Genomic DNA, 14,695 nt, shown 5'->3' on the forward strand with positions numbered 1-14,695 from the left:
TTGTTTTTTTTTGGAGACAGAGTCTCACTCCATCACCCAGGCTGGAGTGCAGTGGCGGGATCTTGGGTCACTACAACCTCTGCCTCCCGGGTTCAAGCGATTCTCCTGCCTCAGCCTCCTGAGTAGCTGAAACTATAGGTATGCGCCACCATGCCCAGCTAATTTTTGTATTTTTAGTAGAGACAGGGTTTACCATGTTGGCCAAGATGGTCTTAATCACTTGACCTTGTGATCCGCCCGCCTTGGCCTCCCAAAGTGCTGGGATTACAGGCATGAGCCACCACGCCCGGCCATCCTGGCTAATTTTTTAACTTTCTATAGAGACGAGCTCTCCCTTTGTTGCTCAGTCTTGTCCAATCCATCATTTTTTTTTTTTTTTTTTTGACATGGAGTCTCATTCTGTCACCCAGGCTGGAGTGTGCAGTGGCACGATCTCGGCTCACTGCAACTTCTGCCTCCCAGATTCAGGCAATCCTCCCACCTCAGCCTCCTGAGTAGCCAGGATTACAGCCATGCGCCACCAGGCCTGGCTAATTTTTTTTTTGGTATTTATAGTAGAGATGGGGTTTCACCATGTTGGCCAGGCTGGTCTTGAACTCCTGACCTCAAGAGATCTGCCTGCCTCGGCCTCCCAAAGTGCTGGGATTACAGGAGCTACCATGCCCAGCCTCAATCCATAATTTTAACCTATATGATCCTATGTGGTTTTTTACAGGGCCAAAACTGTCTTTCAAGCTGTGATTAAGATCTTTCCATTAATCACTCCTTTTAACAGCATATCCTAGATGATCAAGGCTACCAAGATGCATTTCTATACGCACAAACCTGTCTACACCTTTATAAGAATTTATGTTTGACAGCTCTGAGGTCACTGTGTGTCCCAACTGATGGTGTCACCAGTATGAGAACAATATTGAGGCTAAGATTATTAAAAAATTCACATATAAGACAAGTTAAGAGATACAAGATGTTCTAGTACTAAACAGAAAACAAGAGTTTCAGAATAGCCCAAATAAAATCAGAAATAATTTTCTTAAGATCACATTGATTCCAGGGAGAAAAATGGAAACAGCCCAACTTCTTGGGTAACCACTCAGAAAAAGATGACTTATACAAATTAACATTCTCAGCTTATGCATTAAGGCACATATCATGGAATAAGCAACATATGCAGTCCTTTAGTCCTGTATTCAAAAAATATTTGTAAGTTTCAGGTCTTTACAATTCACAGACTTAACACTAACACAATTCCACCTTGATGTTATTTTTATGGTTTATCATGAATGCATCAAGGTGGTAGGACTAGGTTAACCAGAAATCAGTATCAGAAATCATTCAGGTGTTTCTCAGTCAATGACAACAGGAAGTAATCATCTTAACAAGCGACTCTTACCCAAGTCCACCTAGACAAAAAATCTGCAGAGATACTCAACTAGCCCTTCCTATAAGCTTCCTTTCTAAAGCCGCCAAAGTTTCTGAAGCAAGCCAACATTCTACCAGCCAAGATGGAAAGGCCAGGAAAAGGCAATAAAGGCAGTAAATACCTGCACTGATCCCCCATGGCGGTCTGCAGCCAAGTGAGACGTCAGGTATGAGGTATTGGTCTGCCGGCTGGGCTGAATTTCCCATTCTCCTCGGCGCTCTGATGATGTATTCTGCTTAGGCATTAGAAAGCATGAGAGCAAGATATGGAAGGAAAGGTGAAGCAACAGCAAGCCATAACAAAATCAAGTACATTTGTGTCCCTGTAGGTTTTTCTTTTGGTTTTGAATTTTAAACTAACAACCACTGGAAAGCACTGAGGAAAAGGAAGCTTGTCTACATTCATTTTAGCCTAATGAGTCAATGCATCAATCTATAGCACACCCTTCTTATCCACACCCAGAAAACCAATAACGACCAAAAGAGGAGGGGGGGAAAAACACACACACTCAAAGCTGGGATCATCTTTCAGTTTCCACAGAGGTAAAATTTCAGTAGCCACTGCAGATCAAACTCAGAATGTTAAGATACTTGGACAGGCGGGGGCGGTGGCACACGCCTACAATCTCAGCACTTTAGGAGGCCAAGGCGGGCGGATCACGAGGTCTGGAGTTCGAGACCAGCCTGACCAACATGGTGAGACCCTGTCTCTATTGAAAATACAAAAATGAGCTGGGCATGGTGGCGCATGCCTGTAATCCCAGCTACTCGGGAGACTGAGGCAGGAGAATTGCTTAAACCCGGGAGGCGGAGGTTGCAGTGAGCTGAGATCATGCCACTGCACTCCAGCCTGCTCGACAGAGCAAGACTCCATCTCGAAAAAATAATAATAATAATAACAAAAAAAAATAGCTACATTGTTTGCATGGTTCTTCCAACAGTTTCTAAACTGGAATCAGAAAAAGTTTACTTATTAATATGATACTATGAATTATTTTCTTCTGGAAAGCAAAAGGAGGGTCAACCTTCAACTAAAAACTTCTTTGGATTCTGCTTTCACGTTAGTATCATTCAGGTCTCTTCCTTCTTTACCTGCTTTTTAGATCTCCTACTATTCTGATCTTGCTCATATGTGACTTTTGTTCAGAAGAATCTGTTTAGGTGCCTCTTCCCCTGTGCCAGATGGCTGAGTTGTTAACATCATAATGCTCAGCTGTAACAGTCCTAAGGCTCTACAAAAATGAAAAATGAGTAGTGGGAGAGTCAGCAATGAGGGATTAGTATATCAAATTTTAATTGCTGCTGATATAAACAGCTACAGGGGTTAGGATGTGATATTGCTGCTCTGCATGAAAACCAGAAAGGACGATAAAGCTTCCAAATGTTCACGGCTATAAAAGTTGTATTCTATAAAAAAGGAAGGGCAAGAAAGTAATGGTTTGAGGGTCTATATTCACTCCCCATCAATATCTCATTGACAAGAGTTGCTTAAGGCTCATCCATAAGTCACCAAAAAGGCATTTCTCATAAAAATCAGAGCTTTGTACACCAGCTACGATTTACTCTTTTTTTTTTTTTTTTTTTGAGACAGAGTCTCCCTCTGTAGCCCAGGCTGGAGTGCAGTGCGTGATCTCAGCTCACTGCAAGCTCTGCCTCCCAGGTTTACGCCATTCTCCTGCCTCAGCCTGCCGAGTAGCTGGGACTACAGGCGCGCGCCACCATGCCCGGCTAATTTTTTTGGTATGTTTAGTAGAGACGGGGTTTCACCGTGTTAGCCAGGATGGTCTCAATCTCCTGACCTCATGATTCACCCGCCACGGCCTCCCAAAGTGCTGGGATTACAGGCATGAGCCGCCACGTCCAGCTACTTTTTGTATTTTAGTAGAGACGGGGTTTCACCATGTTGGTGAGGATGGTCTTGATCTCCTGACCTCATAATCCACCTGCCTAGGCCTCCCAAAGTGCTGGGATTACAGGTGTGAGCCACCACGCCCGGCCAATTTACTCCTTTTTATTAATGGAATACGAAGTCATATGGACAAGAGTACTAAAGAGGATCCTGTTCATATTTTCTCTGCTATTCCTCAGAGAATAAACATATTCTATGATAAGGCAGCTGTATGAACTTGCATTATAATCTTATAAATGAGGGTTTTATTTTATGCTGCTAGTTATATTAGAGAGAATCAAAGCTACCCAAAATAAATTATTTCTGCCAAAAGAGGTTCAAAGGTTTCATTTTCCAAAATAAGTCTGGTGTACAACATAATCATAAGCTTATTTTTATTTTTTATTTTTTGGTTGAGATGGAGTTTTGCTCTTGATGCCCAGGCTGAAGTGCAGCGGCACAATCTCGGCTTGCCACAACCTCCACCTCCCAGGTTCAAGCAATTCTCCTGCCTCAGCCTCCCAAGTAGCTGGGATTATAGGCATGTGCCACCATGCCCGGCTAATTTTGTATTTTTAGTAGAGACGGGGTTCTCCATGTTAGTCAGACTGATCTCGAACTCCTGACCTCAAGTGATCCACCAACTGCCTCGGCCTCCCAAAGTGCTGGAATTATAGGCGTGAGCCACCATGCCGGCCATACTTTATAAACTTATTGACATTGTCTATATCCTCAGAGCACTTAGTCTCATTTATTCTGACTGCTGGAGATCTAAGAATAAACCTATTCTTATAATATTAGAAGTAATATCTATAAACCTATTAGTGATAGACTTTTTCAGTTCTCTAGAACTTTTTATTTTTTTGTAATATTTAAATATAACATTTAAACTCTTAAACTATTATATAGTACTGTCAGGTTTCTTTCTTTTTTTTTTTCTTGAGACGGAGTCTGGCTCTGCGCCCAGGCTGGAGTACAGCAGCGTGGTCTCGGCTCACTGCAAGCTCTGCCTCCTGGGTTCACGCCATTCTCTTGCCTCAGCCTCCCAAGTAGCTGGGACTACAGGTGCTGCCACCGTGCCCGGCTAATTTTTTGTATTTTTAGTAGAGACGGGGTTTCACCGTGTTAGCCAAGATGGTCTTGATCTCCTGACCTCGTGATCCACCTGCCTCGGCCTCCCAAAGTGCTGGGATTAGCAGGCGTGAGTCACTGCGCCCAGCTGTACTGTCAGGTTTCTAGAAACTTAAGTACTTAAAAAAATTCAGGCATTGATAAGCCATTTAGTGTTGAGTTCTATAATACATACTAAATGCAATTACATCTCATGAATGCTCTGTTTTTGCATTTGTTGTTTTTTTTTTTTGAGACAGAGTCTTGCTCTGTCACCCAGGCTGAAGTGCAGTGGTGCGATCTCAGCTCACTGTAAGCTCAGCCTCCCAGATTCATGCCATTCTCCTGCCTCAGCCTCCCCAGTAGCTGGGACTACAGGCGCGTGCCACCAGGTTGCTAATTTTTTTGTATTTTTTTTTTTTTTTTTTTTTTTTTGAGACAGAGTCTCGCTCTGTCGCCCAGGCTGGAGTGCAGTGGCGCGATCTCGGCTCACTGCAAGCTCCGCCTCCTGGGTTTACGCCATTCTCCTGCCTCAGCCTCCTGAGTAGCTGGGACTACAGGCGCCCGCCACCGCGCCCGGCTAATTTTTTGTATTTTTAGTAGAGACGGGGTTTCACCGTGGTCTCGATCTCCTGACCTTGTGATCCGCCCGCCTCGGCCTCCCAAAGTGCTGGGATTACAGGCGTGAGCCACCGCGCCCGGCCTTAATTTTTTTGTATTTTTTAGTAGAGACAGGGTTTCACCGTGTTAGCCAGGATGGTCTTGATCTCCTGACCTTGTGATCCGCCCGCCTCGGCCTCCCGAAGTGCTAAGATTACAGGTGTGAGCCCCTGCGCCTGGCCTGCATTTGTTTTTAAGGCAGATAAAATAGAAAATGGCTGGAAATGTGTGCTCATGTATGCTCATGGGCTTTTAAAGTTAAGAAAACCCTGGACAGCTGATCAACAATTATTTCCAATTTTACTGACTACACATAAGAACTCTGGTTTTAAGGCTATTGTCTGATTCACAGAGCTATGTGGTTCTTTATATTCATTCTAGTTCAATAAATAATTTGTTAAAAGATTTAAGATTTTTGTTTAAATGAAAATAACAAGACATTTTTCAAAGGCCTAAAAATCACATTCCATCTCTATTCTCAAAGCAATATGCTATTTATCTTTTAAAGATAAATAGAAAACTAATGTTAACACTCTAGATTGCTTCATAAATGCTTCCACTATGATGAAGGAAAACATACTATACCATACTACTGCCCGCCAATGCCTTCCGTATCTGTTGAAAGCATCAAAACTAAGTATAGATGTGAACCTAGGGGTTGCTGGTTTATTACTTTGGAAACAAGTTTTCAGTAGGACATTAAACTCTAGGGCTACTGTTTTCTGAAATTTAAGAGCTTGGACCAGTATCTAGAGGATAACATAGTAGAAAGGGCCATTTGCAGTTTTAGAAAGCAACAGAGTGCCTAGGATATAGATGAAACCAAAGAAAGGTGACAACTAAAGCAGTCTGCTAGTGTAACTCTCCAAGAAAGGTATTCTAGGCAATACTGTGTACACAGGAGTTATGATTAGGCCTCACCAGCACAGTAGCTAGTTAGATTAAGCAAAGCAGCAGAGGAGATCAGCATGTAAATCCCTCATTCTTAAAGACCACTCATACATATACATCTAATTAAATGTCACTCAAGAGGTGCATGAGTAGAAAAGTCATTCAGCAAAGTCAATTTCTCTGCATTACTTGAAAAGCAGAGCTCCACATGGAGTGTGTAAGTCCCCCAAAGCAGGAGCAGAAATCTCAAGTAGTGGTAACTCCATGGGGGAATGCTTTAAAATTTTCAGTTGTGATTACATCACCTTTGTGGAAATGACTGGTTTACTACGCAATAGGTAAATCTTGAAACGACAAAGTAGCAATCCAGCATAGCATACATGAAAGGTAAAGGTAACAAAAATACTTGAGAAAACAGAGAAGACTGTTGAAAAAGTGAAAACCCCCAGCTATGCCCTACGGCAGGGGAAACAAATCTCTCCCAGCAGTCATTTGGCAGGAATTAATGGATGGCAGCCAGTAAGAGTGACACTAACAAGGAGGGAGGAAAACACAATCTGAAGACATCTCAAGTATCATCCCCATCTATGGCTTGAAAATTATTTCAAATTCTGTGGGCATAGTGGCTCACACCTGTAATCCTAGCACTTTGGGAGGCCGAGGTGGGCGGATCACGAGGTCAGGAGATCGAGACCATTCTGGCCAATATGGTAAAACTCTGTCTCTACTAAAATACAAAAAATTAGCTGAGCGCGGTGGTGCGTGCCTATAGTCCTGGCTACTTGGGAGGCTGAGGTAGGGGAATAGCTTGAACCTGGGAGGTGGAGGTTGCAGTGAACCAAGATTGTGTCACTGCACTCCTGCCTGGCAACAGAGCAAGACTCCATCTCTGGGGGGAAAAAAAAAATTATTTCAAATTCTTAGTGGGGATAAAGCTACTATTCTGAAGCAAAGGAAGGCAAACATCCTTTCTCTTGTAGCAAAAAAATCACCAGGCCAGGCACAGTAGGCTAGGAGGCAGAGGTTGCAGTGAGCTGAGATTGTGCCACTGCAGTCTACCCTGGACGACAGAGTGAGATCTGCCTCAAAAAAAAAAAAAAAAAAAAAAAAAAAATCACCAAATTCTATTCTTCATAAAAAGCTCATTTTAAAAAATTATTTTTGATTATATATACAAACAACTTTATCTATTTCACTTTATGGCTCAAAAAATACCTTAAAAGCTGCCATTTATAAAAAAAACGTTTTGGCCTCTCATGTAAGTCTTCTCAGCCTCATTAACTGTCTTCAACTACAAATTAACAAGAATAGAGACTGAATAGTACCAAAAGGTTAGCAAAGAGAATATACTGGGTTACATTCTGGTTTTATCACATTTCCAATATTAAAATTTCTCTTTCTTTTCTTTTATGATATGGTGGGGGTAAGATGGAAGAAGAAAAGAATGGAACAGGAGCTAGGCGCGGTGGCTCACGCCTGTAATCCCAGCATTTTGGGAGGCTGAGGTGGATGGATCATGAGGTCAGGAGACTGAGACCATCCTGGCCAACATGATGAAACCCCGTCTCTACTAAAAATACAAAAAAAGTAGCCGGGCGTGGTGATGCACACCTGTAGTCCCAGCTACTCAGGAGGCTGAGGCAGGAGAACCACCTGAACCCAGGAGGCAGGGGTTGCAGTGAGCCGAGATCGCGCCACTGCACTCCAGCCTGGGCAACAGAGTGAGACTCTGTCTTTAAAAAAAAAAAAAAAAAAAAAAAGTATATACTTGAACAAAACTAAAAACTTCCTTCTATTAAGATCATGAAACAGAACCAGTTTTCCCATGCCAGACAGGGGTTATGGCATGTAATCTGTCATGTGTGCAGAGATATCCTGTATTCTATAAACTTTATCAAATATGAGGGAAGTTTAAAAATCACTGACAACAACCTGAAAAGGGGATTATTCCCAGGCTCAATACTATCTAGAGACGAGATTATCAATTCTGTGACGCTTTTAGAAAAATCATGGAAACCACCCTAGAAGTCTGCAACTCTCTATTCAAACTCTGCCCTATCCTTACAATGGTGTAAGATACCTGCCTAGGAAATGTTGGTTTATCTAGGTAGGATTACTTCAGAATCACCAAGTTTCCTCCTACAAGGAGCTGGGTTAGAACACAGGGTGTCTGCTGAAATACAAAACACTTAAGAATGCATACAGAGCCGGGCGCGGTGGCTCACGCCTGTAATCCCAGCACTTTGGGAGGCCGAGGCGGGCGGATCACAAGGTCAGGAGATCGAGACCATCCTGGCTAACACTGTGAAACCCCGTCTCTATTAAAAATGCAAAAAATTAGCCGGGCGAGGCGGCGGGCGCCTGTAGTCCCAGCTACTCGGGAGGCTGAGGCAGGAGAATGGCGTGAACCCGGGAGGCAGAGCTTGCAGTGAGCCGAGATCGCACCACTGCACTCCAGCCTGGGCGACTAAGCGAGACTCTGTCTCAAAAAAAAAAAAAAAAAAAAAAAAAAAAGAATGCATACAGAAAGAAAAAACTTTCACTATGGAATACAGAATTAAGAGAAAAGGTGAGCAGCAGTGACTAGGTGATAGAACAGAAGACGCTAATTCAGTTTTGCACTTGCTTGTTTCAAAGCTCCTCTCAGAGTAAAGGTCCCAGAAATTAGGAGGGGCAGTCCTATTCTACACTGAGCTCTCTGTGGAGCTGTGGCCATCCTGTGGCCAGGAGGAGTATGCAATCTCTGTCTGTGCTCCTACTAGATGGCAGGCAGCATGTTAGGAAATTGCACACATGTCAGAAGGAGGCAGATTATCTCTGGGCAAACACATCAGCCCCTTCAACTAGCAAACCCTGAGCCTCAGTCAGAACTAAATAGTGCTCTGTAAAAAGACAGCAACGGATAACTAATCAGTTTTTTAAAAATTTTTTCAGGTATTCATTTTATGAAAATCTCTGACTACCTTGGCTATTTAGCAATCTGGCCTAATGTTTCCTTTAGAAAAATTATGCTCATAACAAGCTTTATTCAGTAAGCATGACAGCACTAAACCACAATATATTTCTCTTTTTCTTTTCTTTTCTTTTTTTTCTTTTTTTGAGACAGAGTTTCCCTCTTGTTGCCCAGGCTGGAGTGCAATGGTGCAATCTCGGCTCACTGCAACCTCCGACTCCTGGGTTCAAGTGATTCTCCTACCTCAGCCTCCCAAGTAGCTGGGATTACAGGCGTGCGCCACCATGCCCAGCTAATTTTGTATTTTTAGTAGAGACAGGGTTTCACCATGTTGGTCAAGCTGGCCTCAGGTGATCCACTGCCTCAGCTTCCCAAAGTGCAGACGTGAGACCCCGGCCAGCCACAATATATTTTTCTAAGGCTCTATGTCCTTTAAATGTATTCCCTTACAGTCTAGATACAAACAAATCCAAACCACTCTTTTACAGGAGGCATATCTTCTTCAGACCCCATATGATTTGACTCTTTTAAATTCTGTGTTTATTTTTCTGTGTATTATAAGGTATTGAGTTAGTTTAAATATAGTTCTTTTGGAAGGATGAGAGATTACTTTACTGATCTTTGATTCATATTTTCCTAGTCAAATTGGAGAATTTGCAAGGGAACAGTTCACCCGGTACAAGATTACAAAGAATAAATTCTTTCCCTTAAACACATGCTACGCATCTCTCTTCACACGGCGAATGAAAACAAAACAAAACACCTATGCTACACGTACAAAAACACAAAAAAGAGTAAGTGACATTTTGGGGTAGGATACCATGTCTCTTACCATTTAAAAGCTTTTAATAGTCAATATGACTCTCTCCAATGTCAAAATAGGATCTGTTCTCTCTAACCTGCTAGGCTAAGTAGCCCTTCTTTTTCACGTGCCCACAACAAAACCCACCATAATAAAAGAGGTCAGCCAGAGAAAAGGGAAACACTGTCATAACTCCTGAACCATTGCGGTGTAATGTTTATGTAGCATTTACATGAGTAAAGATTGTCACAAGCTTGGGTTTAAAGTACTGAAAGGGCAGGAAGAGTGCTGCTGCATGCACATAGTAGTCAATGCAACAGTCTACATTTAGTGTGTTGAACAAGCACACTGAATAAAACCTATGACAGTACAATATGTTGTACTCTAATATCAGATCTGTGGATACCAGCAGGACTTGCTTCCTGATTGATCAGATAATGCAAAGGAAGTTTTGCCAGGTAGAAGCAGGCAGAACTATTAAGGTTTTCATCCCCTTTCTGCTGGATGGTAATGCAGAGTTCTTTAGAGAGGAATCAGAGCCATGGCAAGATTTACAACTTTTGGTACTGGGAAAGGACAAACACGAAGTATAAAATGATGGAAAGACTAACTCAACTGGGATCTTTCTGAATGGATCTAGCTTTTAGGAACATTTATTCTATCTAAATTCATAGTTTAATTATAGTTCTCTGGTTAAGTAAAATTTGTGTTAAAAAAAATTGTGCTTGGCCAGGTGTGGTAGCTCACACTTGTAATCCCAGTTATTTGGAAGGCTGAGGCAGAAGGATCACTTGAACCCAGGAGTTTGAGGCCAGTGAGGCCCTGTCTCTACAAAAAGCAAATAAACATTAGTCAAGTGTGGTGGCTCACGCCTGTAGTCCCAGCTATTTGGGAGGCTGGGGTGGGAAGACTGCTTGGGCCCAGGAGGTCAAGGTTGCTGTGAGCTATCGTCATGCCACTGCACTCTATCCTGAGAGATGGATTGGGATCCCATTTCTATTAAAAAGAAAAAAGTGCTTAAGTATCTGGTATTAAGATAGTTTTAAAAGGTAGATCCAATATATGTGAGTTCAAATTTAGTCCTTTAGGAACCATATTTGGGATCTATTATTGTATATAGATAACCCAAACAGTACTCAATTCAATATGCCTAAAATCTAAACGAGCAAAGCAAAATTTTCCCAGAATACAAGGAAAATAGGATTCTTGTTGTGATAGAAAACAACTAATAAGATCACCTGAACTTTTTTTTTTTTTTGAGACGGAGTTTCACTCTTGTTGCCCAGGCTGGAGTGCAATGGCATGATCTTGGCTCACCACAAACTCTGCCTCCCGAGTTCAAGTGATTCTCCTGCCTCAGCCTCCCAAGTAGCTGGGATTACAGACAGGCACCACTATGCTCAGCTAATTTTGTATTTTTTAGTAGAGATGGGGTTTCTCCATGTTGGTCAGGCTGGTCTCGAACTCTTTACCTCAGGTGATCTGCCCGCCTCGGCCTCCCAAAGTGCTGAGATTACAGGCGGGAGCCACCGAGCCCAGCAATCAACTGAACTTTCTTTGCAGCAAAAAGACTGCTGTGTGGTTTTTTTTTTTTTTAAAAACACTCCTCCCCTTGAGCAGACAATCCAGCCCTACTCTAGCTGCCAAACAGAAGCAAAATGGCAATTTGTGGAAACAAAAACAAGTAGGAAGAAAAGCTTAAAATTTGTTTTTCAATAAAGGTTAAATAAAAATCTATGCTATAAACAAATATCCATTTACTTCATTTGGTAGATTCATTCATTCACTCATTCATTCAAACAAGTATGCATCAAGTGCCCACTATTCTAAACATTGGTTTGGGTGTTAGGGTTACAGCAGTGAACAAAACAACAAAAACTTCTGCTCTTACAACGTTCCAATTTGAGAATGCTGACACCCTAAATAGGTTAAATGTCCTATGGCCAAAGTTTTGGGATAAGATAAAACCAACGTCTGAGCTCTTCTTCCTCCTTCTACTGTAAGTATGAGACTAAACAAATTTGTTGAGCTCTAGGCTCAGATTTCCCAGAATAAGGAGACTCTTTAGCATTATCATCAATATCATCTCTATGCCTTGACTCCCAAGTATCTCTCTAGTTGTCTCTGGAGAACCATCCTCTGCCTGCTAGACCTCTTCAGGTGGAATACATTGCTAGTATTTCAAACTCAAGATGTCTAAATTCAAATTCCAAACAAGTTCCTCCCCCAACTTTCCTATCTCTAGTAATAGTACCACATGCCTCCTAATTGTCCAGGCTCAAGATCTCTGCAACAGCTTTGACTCTTCCTTCTCCCTTAATCCTGACATTCATGTGGGCTGCCAGCTCTGGTAGATTATATCACTGTAGCATTGTTCAATTCGGTTTCATTTGCCCTACTATAACCCATCTAGGCTCCTTCTACGTCTCAAGGGAATTCACTGCCTGCTTATTGATGTCCACGTTTGCTGCCAGGCTAATACCACATTTTGTGCCAAGATATTTCAAAAGCAGAGTTTCAATCATATCACTCCTTTGTTTAAAAATCTTTAGTCCCTATTCCTACTTAAAATAAGCACCAACTCGCCAGCCCAGCATTCCAGGAGCTTTACCAAATGGTTTCAACCTACTTTCCTAGCCTTGTCTCCTAGGACTCCTTTATTCACATCATATATTTTAGAAAACTGAACTAGATACAACATTTGTTGTTGATCATATATTCTTTTTTTTTTTTTTGAGAGTCTCGCTCTGTCGCCCAGGCTGGAGTGCAGCGGCACAATCTCGGCTCACTGCAAACTCCACCTCCCGGATTCATGCCATTCTCCTGCTTCAGCCTCCCGAGTAGCTGGGACTACAGGCGCCCACCACCATGCCTGGCTAATTTTTTGTATTTTTTTTTAGTAGAGACGGGGTTTCACCGTGTTAGCCAGGATGGTCTCGATCTCTTGACCTCGTGATCCGCCCCGCCTCGGCCTCCTAAAGTGCTGGGATTACAGGCGTGAGCCACTGCGCCCGGCCGATCATATATTCTTCTGCTTGGAATGCCTCTTCCATCTCATTTAATTGTGCTAAGAGCATGTCAAATGCAGCTTCTCTCATCAAATTATTTGTCTTGCTCAGACTAGATGAAATTTTTTCTTCTTCCAAACCCAGATGACAATAATTTGCAACTTGGGATGCACATCTGTTCTGCCTTGTGTTATAGTTATCTGTCCATTTGGCTTATCTACTTGTCAGCTCTTTGAGGACAAGGACGCCCTACTTACCTTGGTATCCACAGGATATACTTTTTTTTTTCCCCAAACAAAGTCTCTGTCCCCCTGGCTGGAGTGCAGTGGCACAATCTCAGCTCACTGCAACCTCTGCCTCCCAGGTTCAAGGATTCTCCTGCCTCAGCCTCCCAAGTAGCTGAGATTACAGGCACCCGCCACCACACCCGGCTAATTTTTGTATTTTTAGTAGCCAGGCTGGTCTCGACTTCCTGACCTCAAGTTATCCACCCCCCTCAGCCTTCTAAAGTGCTGGGATTATAGGTGTGAGCTACCATGCCACATGTGCCCGGGGCCCACAGGATACAGTTTCACATAGCAGGTCCTCAGCTCAGATTTACTGAGTCAAAGTAGCTGATATAAGGTTAGCTGTTCCTAAAGTCAATACCTGTCAATCTTGCTCAAGGAGAAACTGTATTTTTCTTTTGCTAATTTCAAAACTTGAAAGGAATTATTCTAGAAAATTATCTTGTTTTCAATTCTTAGAGTAATAAAAGAGACAGATTTGAAGGCTGGGTGCAGTGGCTCACGCCTATAATCCCAGCACTTTGGGCGGCTGAGGTGGGTGGATCACGAGGTCAGGAGATTGAGACCATCCTGGCTAACACAGTGAAATCCCGTCTCTACTAAAAATACAAAAAATTAGCCAGGTGTGGTGGCAGGCACCTGTAGTCCCAGCTGCTCCGGAGGTTGAGGCAGGAGAATGGCATGAACCCGGGAGGCAGAGCTTGCAGTGAGCCGAGATCACGCACTGCACTCCAGCCTGGGCTACAGAACGAGACTCTGTCTTTAAAAAAAAAAAAAAAGAAAGAAAGATTTGGCTGCAAACATTCTTAGAAACAAACAAACAAAAAAGAGCATAAGAAAACAACCCTAAAGATGGAAGAAATGTAATATTAACACAGACCTAGATGCTGTAAAGGTTGAAGCGACACTAGAAATCCATTAGCCACAGTGCAGAAAGAATTTTACCCAACAAGGATTCAGAATCCTGGTGGGAAGGAGGTATAACATTTACATGAACGTGGAGGAATTCCAATCTTTTAGCGGTCATAGGATATTAAAAACTCTAAAATTAAAAAAATTGGGCCAGGCATGGTGGCTCCCAGCATTTTGGGAGGCAGAGGTGGGCAGATTGCTTGAACCCAGGAATTTGAGAACAGCCTGGGAAACACAGTGAAACTGTCTCTACAGAAAACAAACAAACAAAAAAAAATTAGCTGGGCGTGGTAGCGTGTGCCTGTAGTCCCAGCTACTCACGAGGCTAAGGTGGAAGGATCCCTTTAGCCCAGGAAGGTGAGGCTGCAGTGAGCTGTGATTGCGCTACTGTACTCCAGCCTGGGCAACAGAGTGAAATCCTTTCTCAAAAAAAAAAGAAAAAGAAAAAGAGAAAAAACATATATATCAAAGAGAGATATTCAAGATTCAACTTTTCAAAAATAAGCATATTAGTTAAATAAAGATGAGATGTTCCTAAATAATTCTATACCGTGGCCAGAGACTTTTCATTTAAAAGTACATTGAAATTCACTAGTCAGTTTTTACCCTGACAACCGAAGTTTTCAATCATCTCTTTTCCTCATACTTTAAAAATCCATGCAAAACCACAGCACTGGTTATAAATTCACTGAAGCAGGAAAGTAAAGGAAACACATATTTTAAGATATTCTGGGCCAGGCGCAGTGGCTCACGCTTGTAATC

The 14,695-nt window shown here is 42.4% G+C and overlaps 1 protein-coding gene across 11 annotated transcripts in view; it reads right to left on the reverse strand.

Moving 5' to 3' along the window:
* The window catches only part of CSNK1G1 (casein kinase 1 gamma 1), a 224,109-nt gene that overhangs the window by 16,934 nt on the left and 192,480 nt on the right, over positions 1 to 14,695 (reverse strand). For 6 of the 11 annotated variants that reach the window (XM_077939566.1, XM_077939567.1, XM_028851029.2 and 3 more), the window contains one exon: positions 1,545 to 1,655. The exons of 3 other annotated variants lie outside the window; for them this stretch is intronic. In XM_077939566.1, the coding sequence (XP_077795692.1) occupies positions 1,545 to 1,655 (111 nt within the window). Of the gene's footprint in view, positions 1 to 1,544; positions 1,656 to 2,454; positions 2,655 to 14,695 lie in introns of those variants that run through there. 2 more of the 11 variants (XM_077939564.1, XM_077939565.1) reach the window with 1 other exon arrangement.

The sequence above is a fragment of the Macaca mulatta genome, chromosome 7, assembly GCF_049350105.2.
Source record: "Macaca mulatta isolate MMU2019108-1 chromosome 7, T2T-MMU8v2.0, whole genome shotgun sequence".
In the NCBI taxonomy this organism is placed as follows: Eukaryota; Metazoa; Chordata; class Mammalia; order Primates; family Cercopithecidae; genus Macaca; species Macaca mulatta.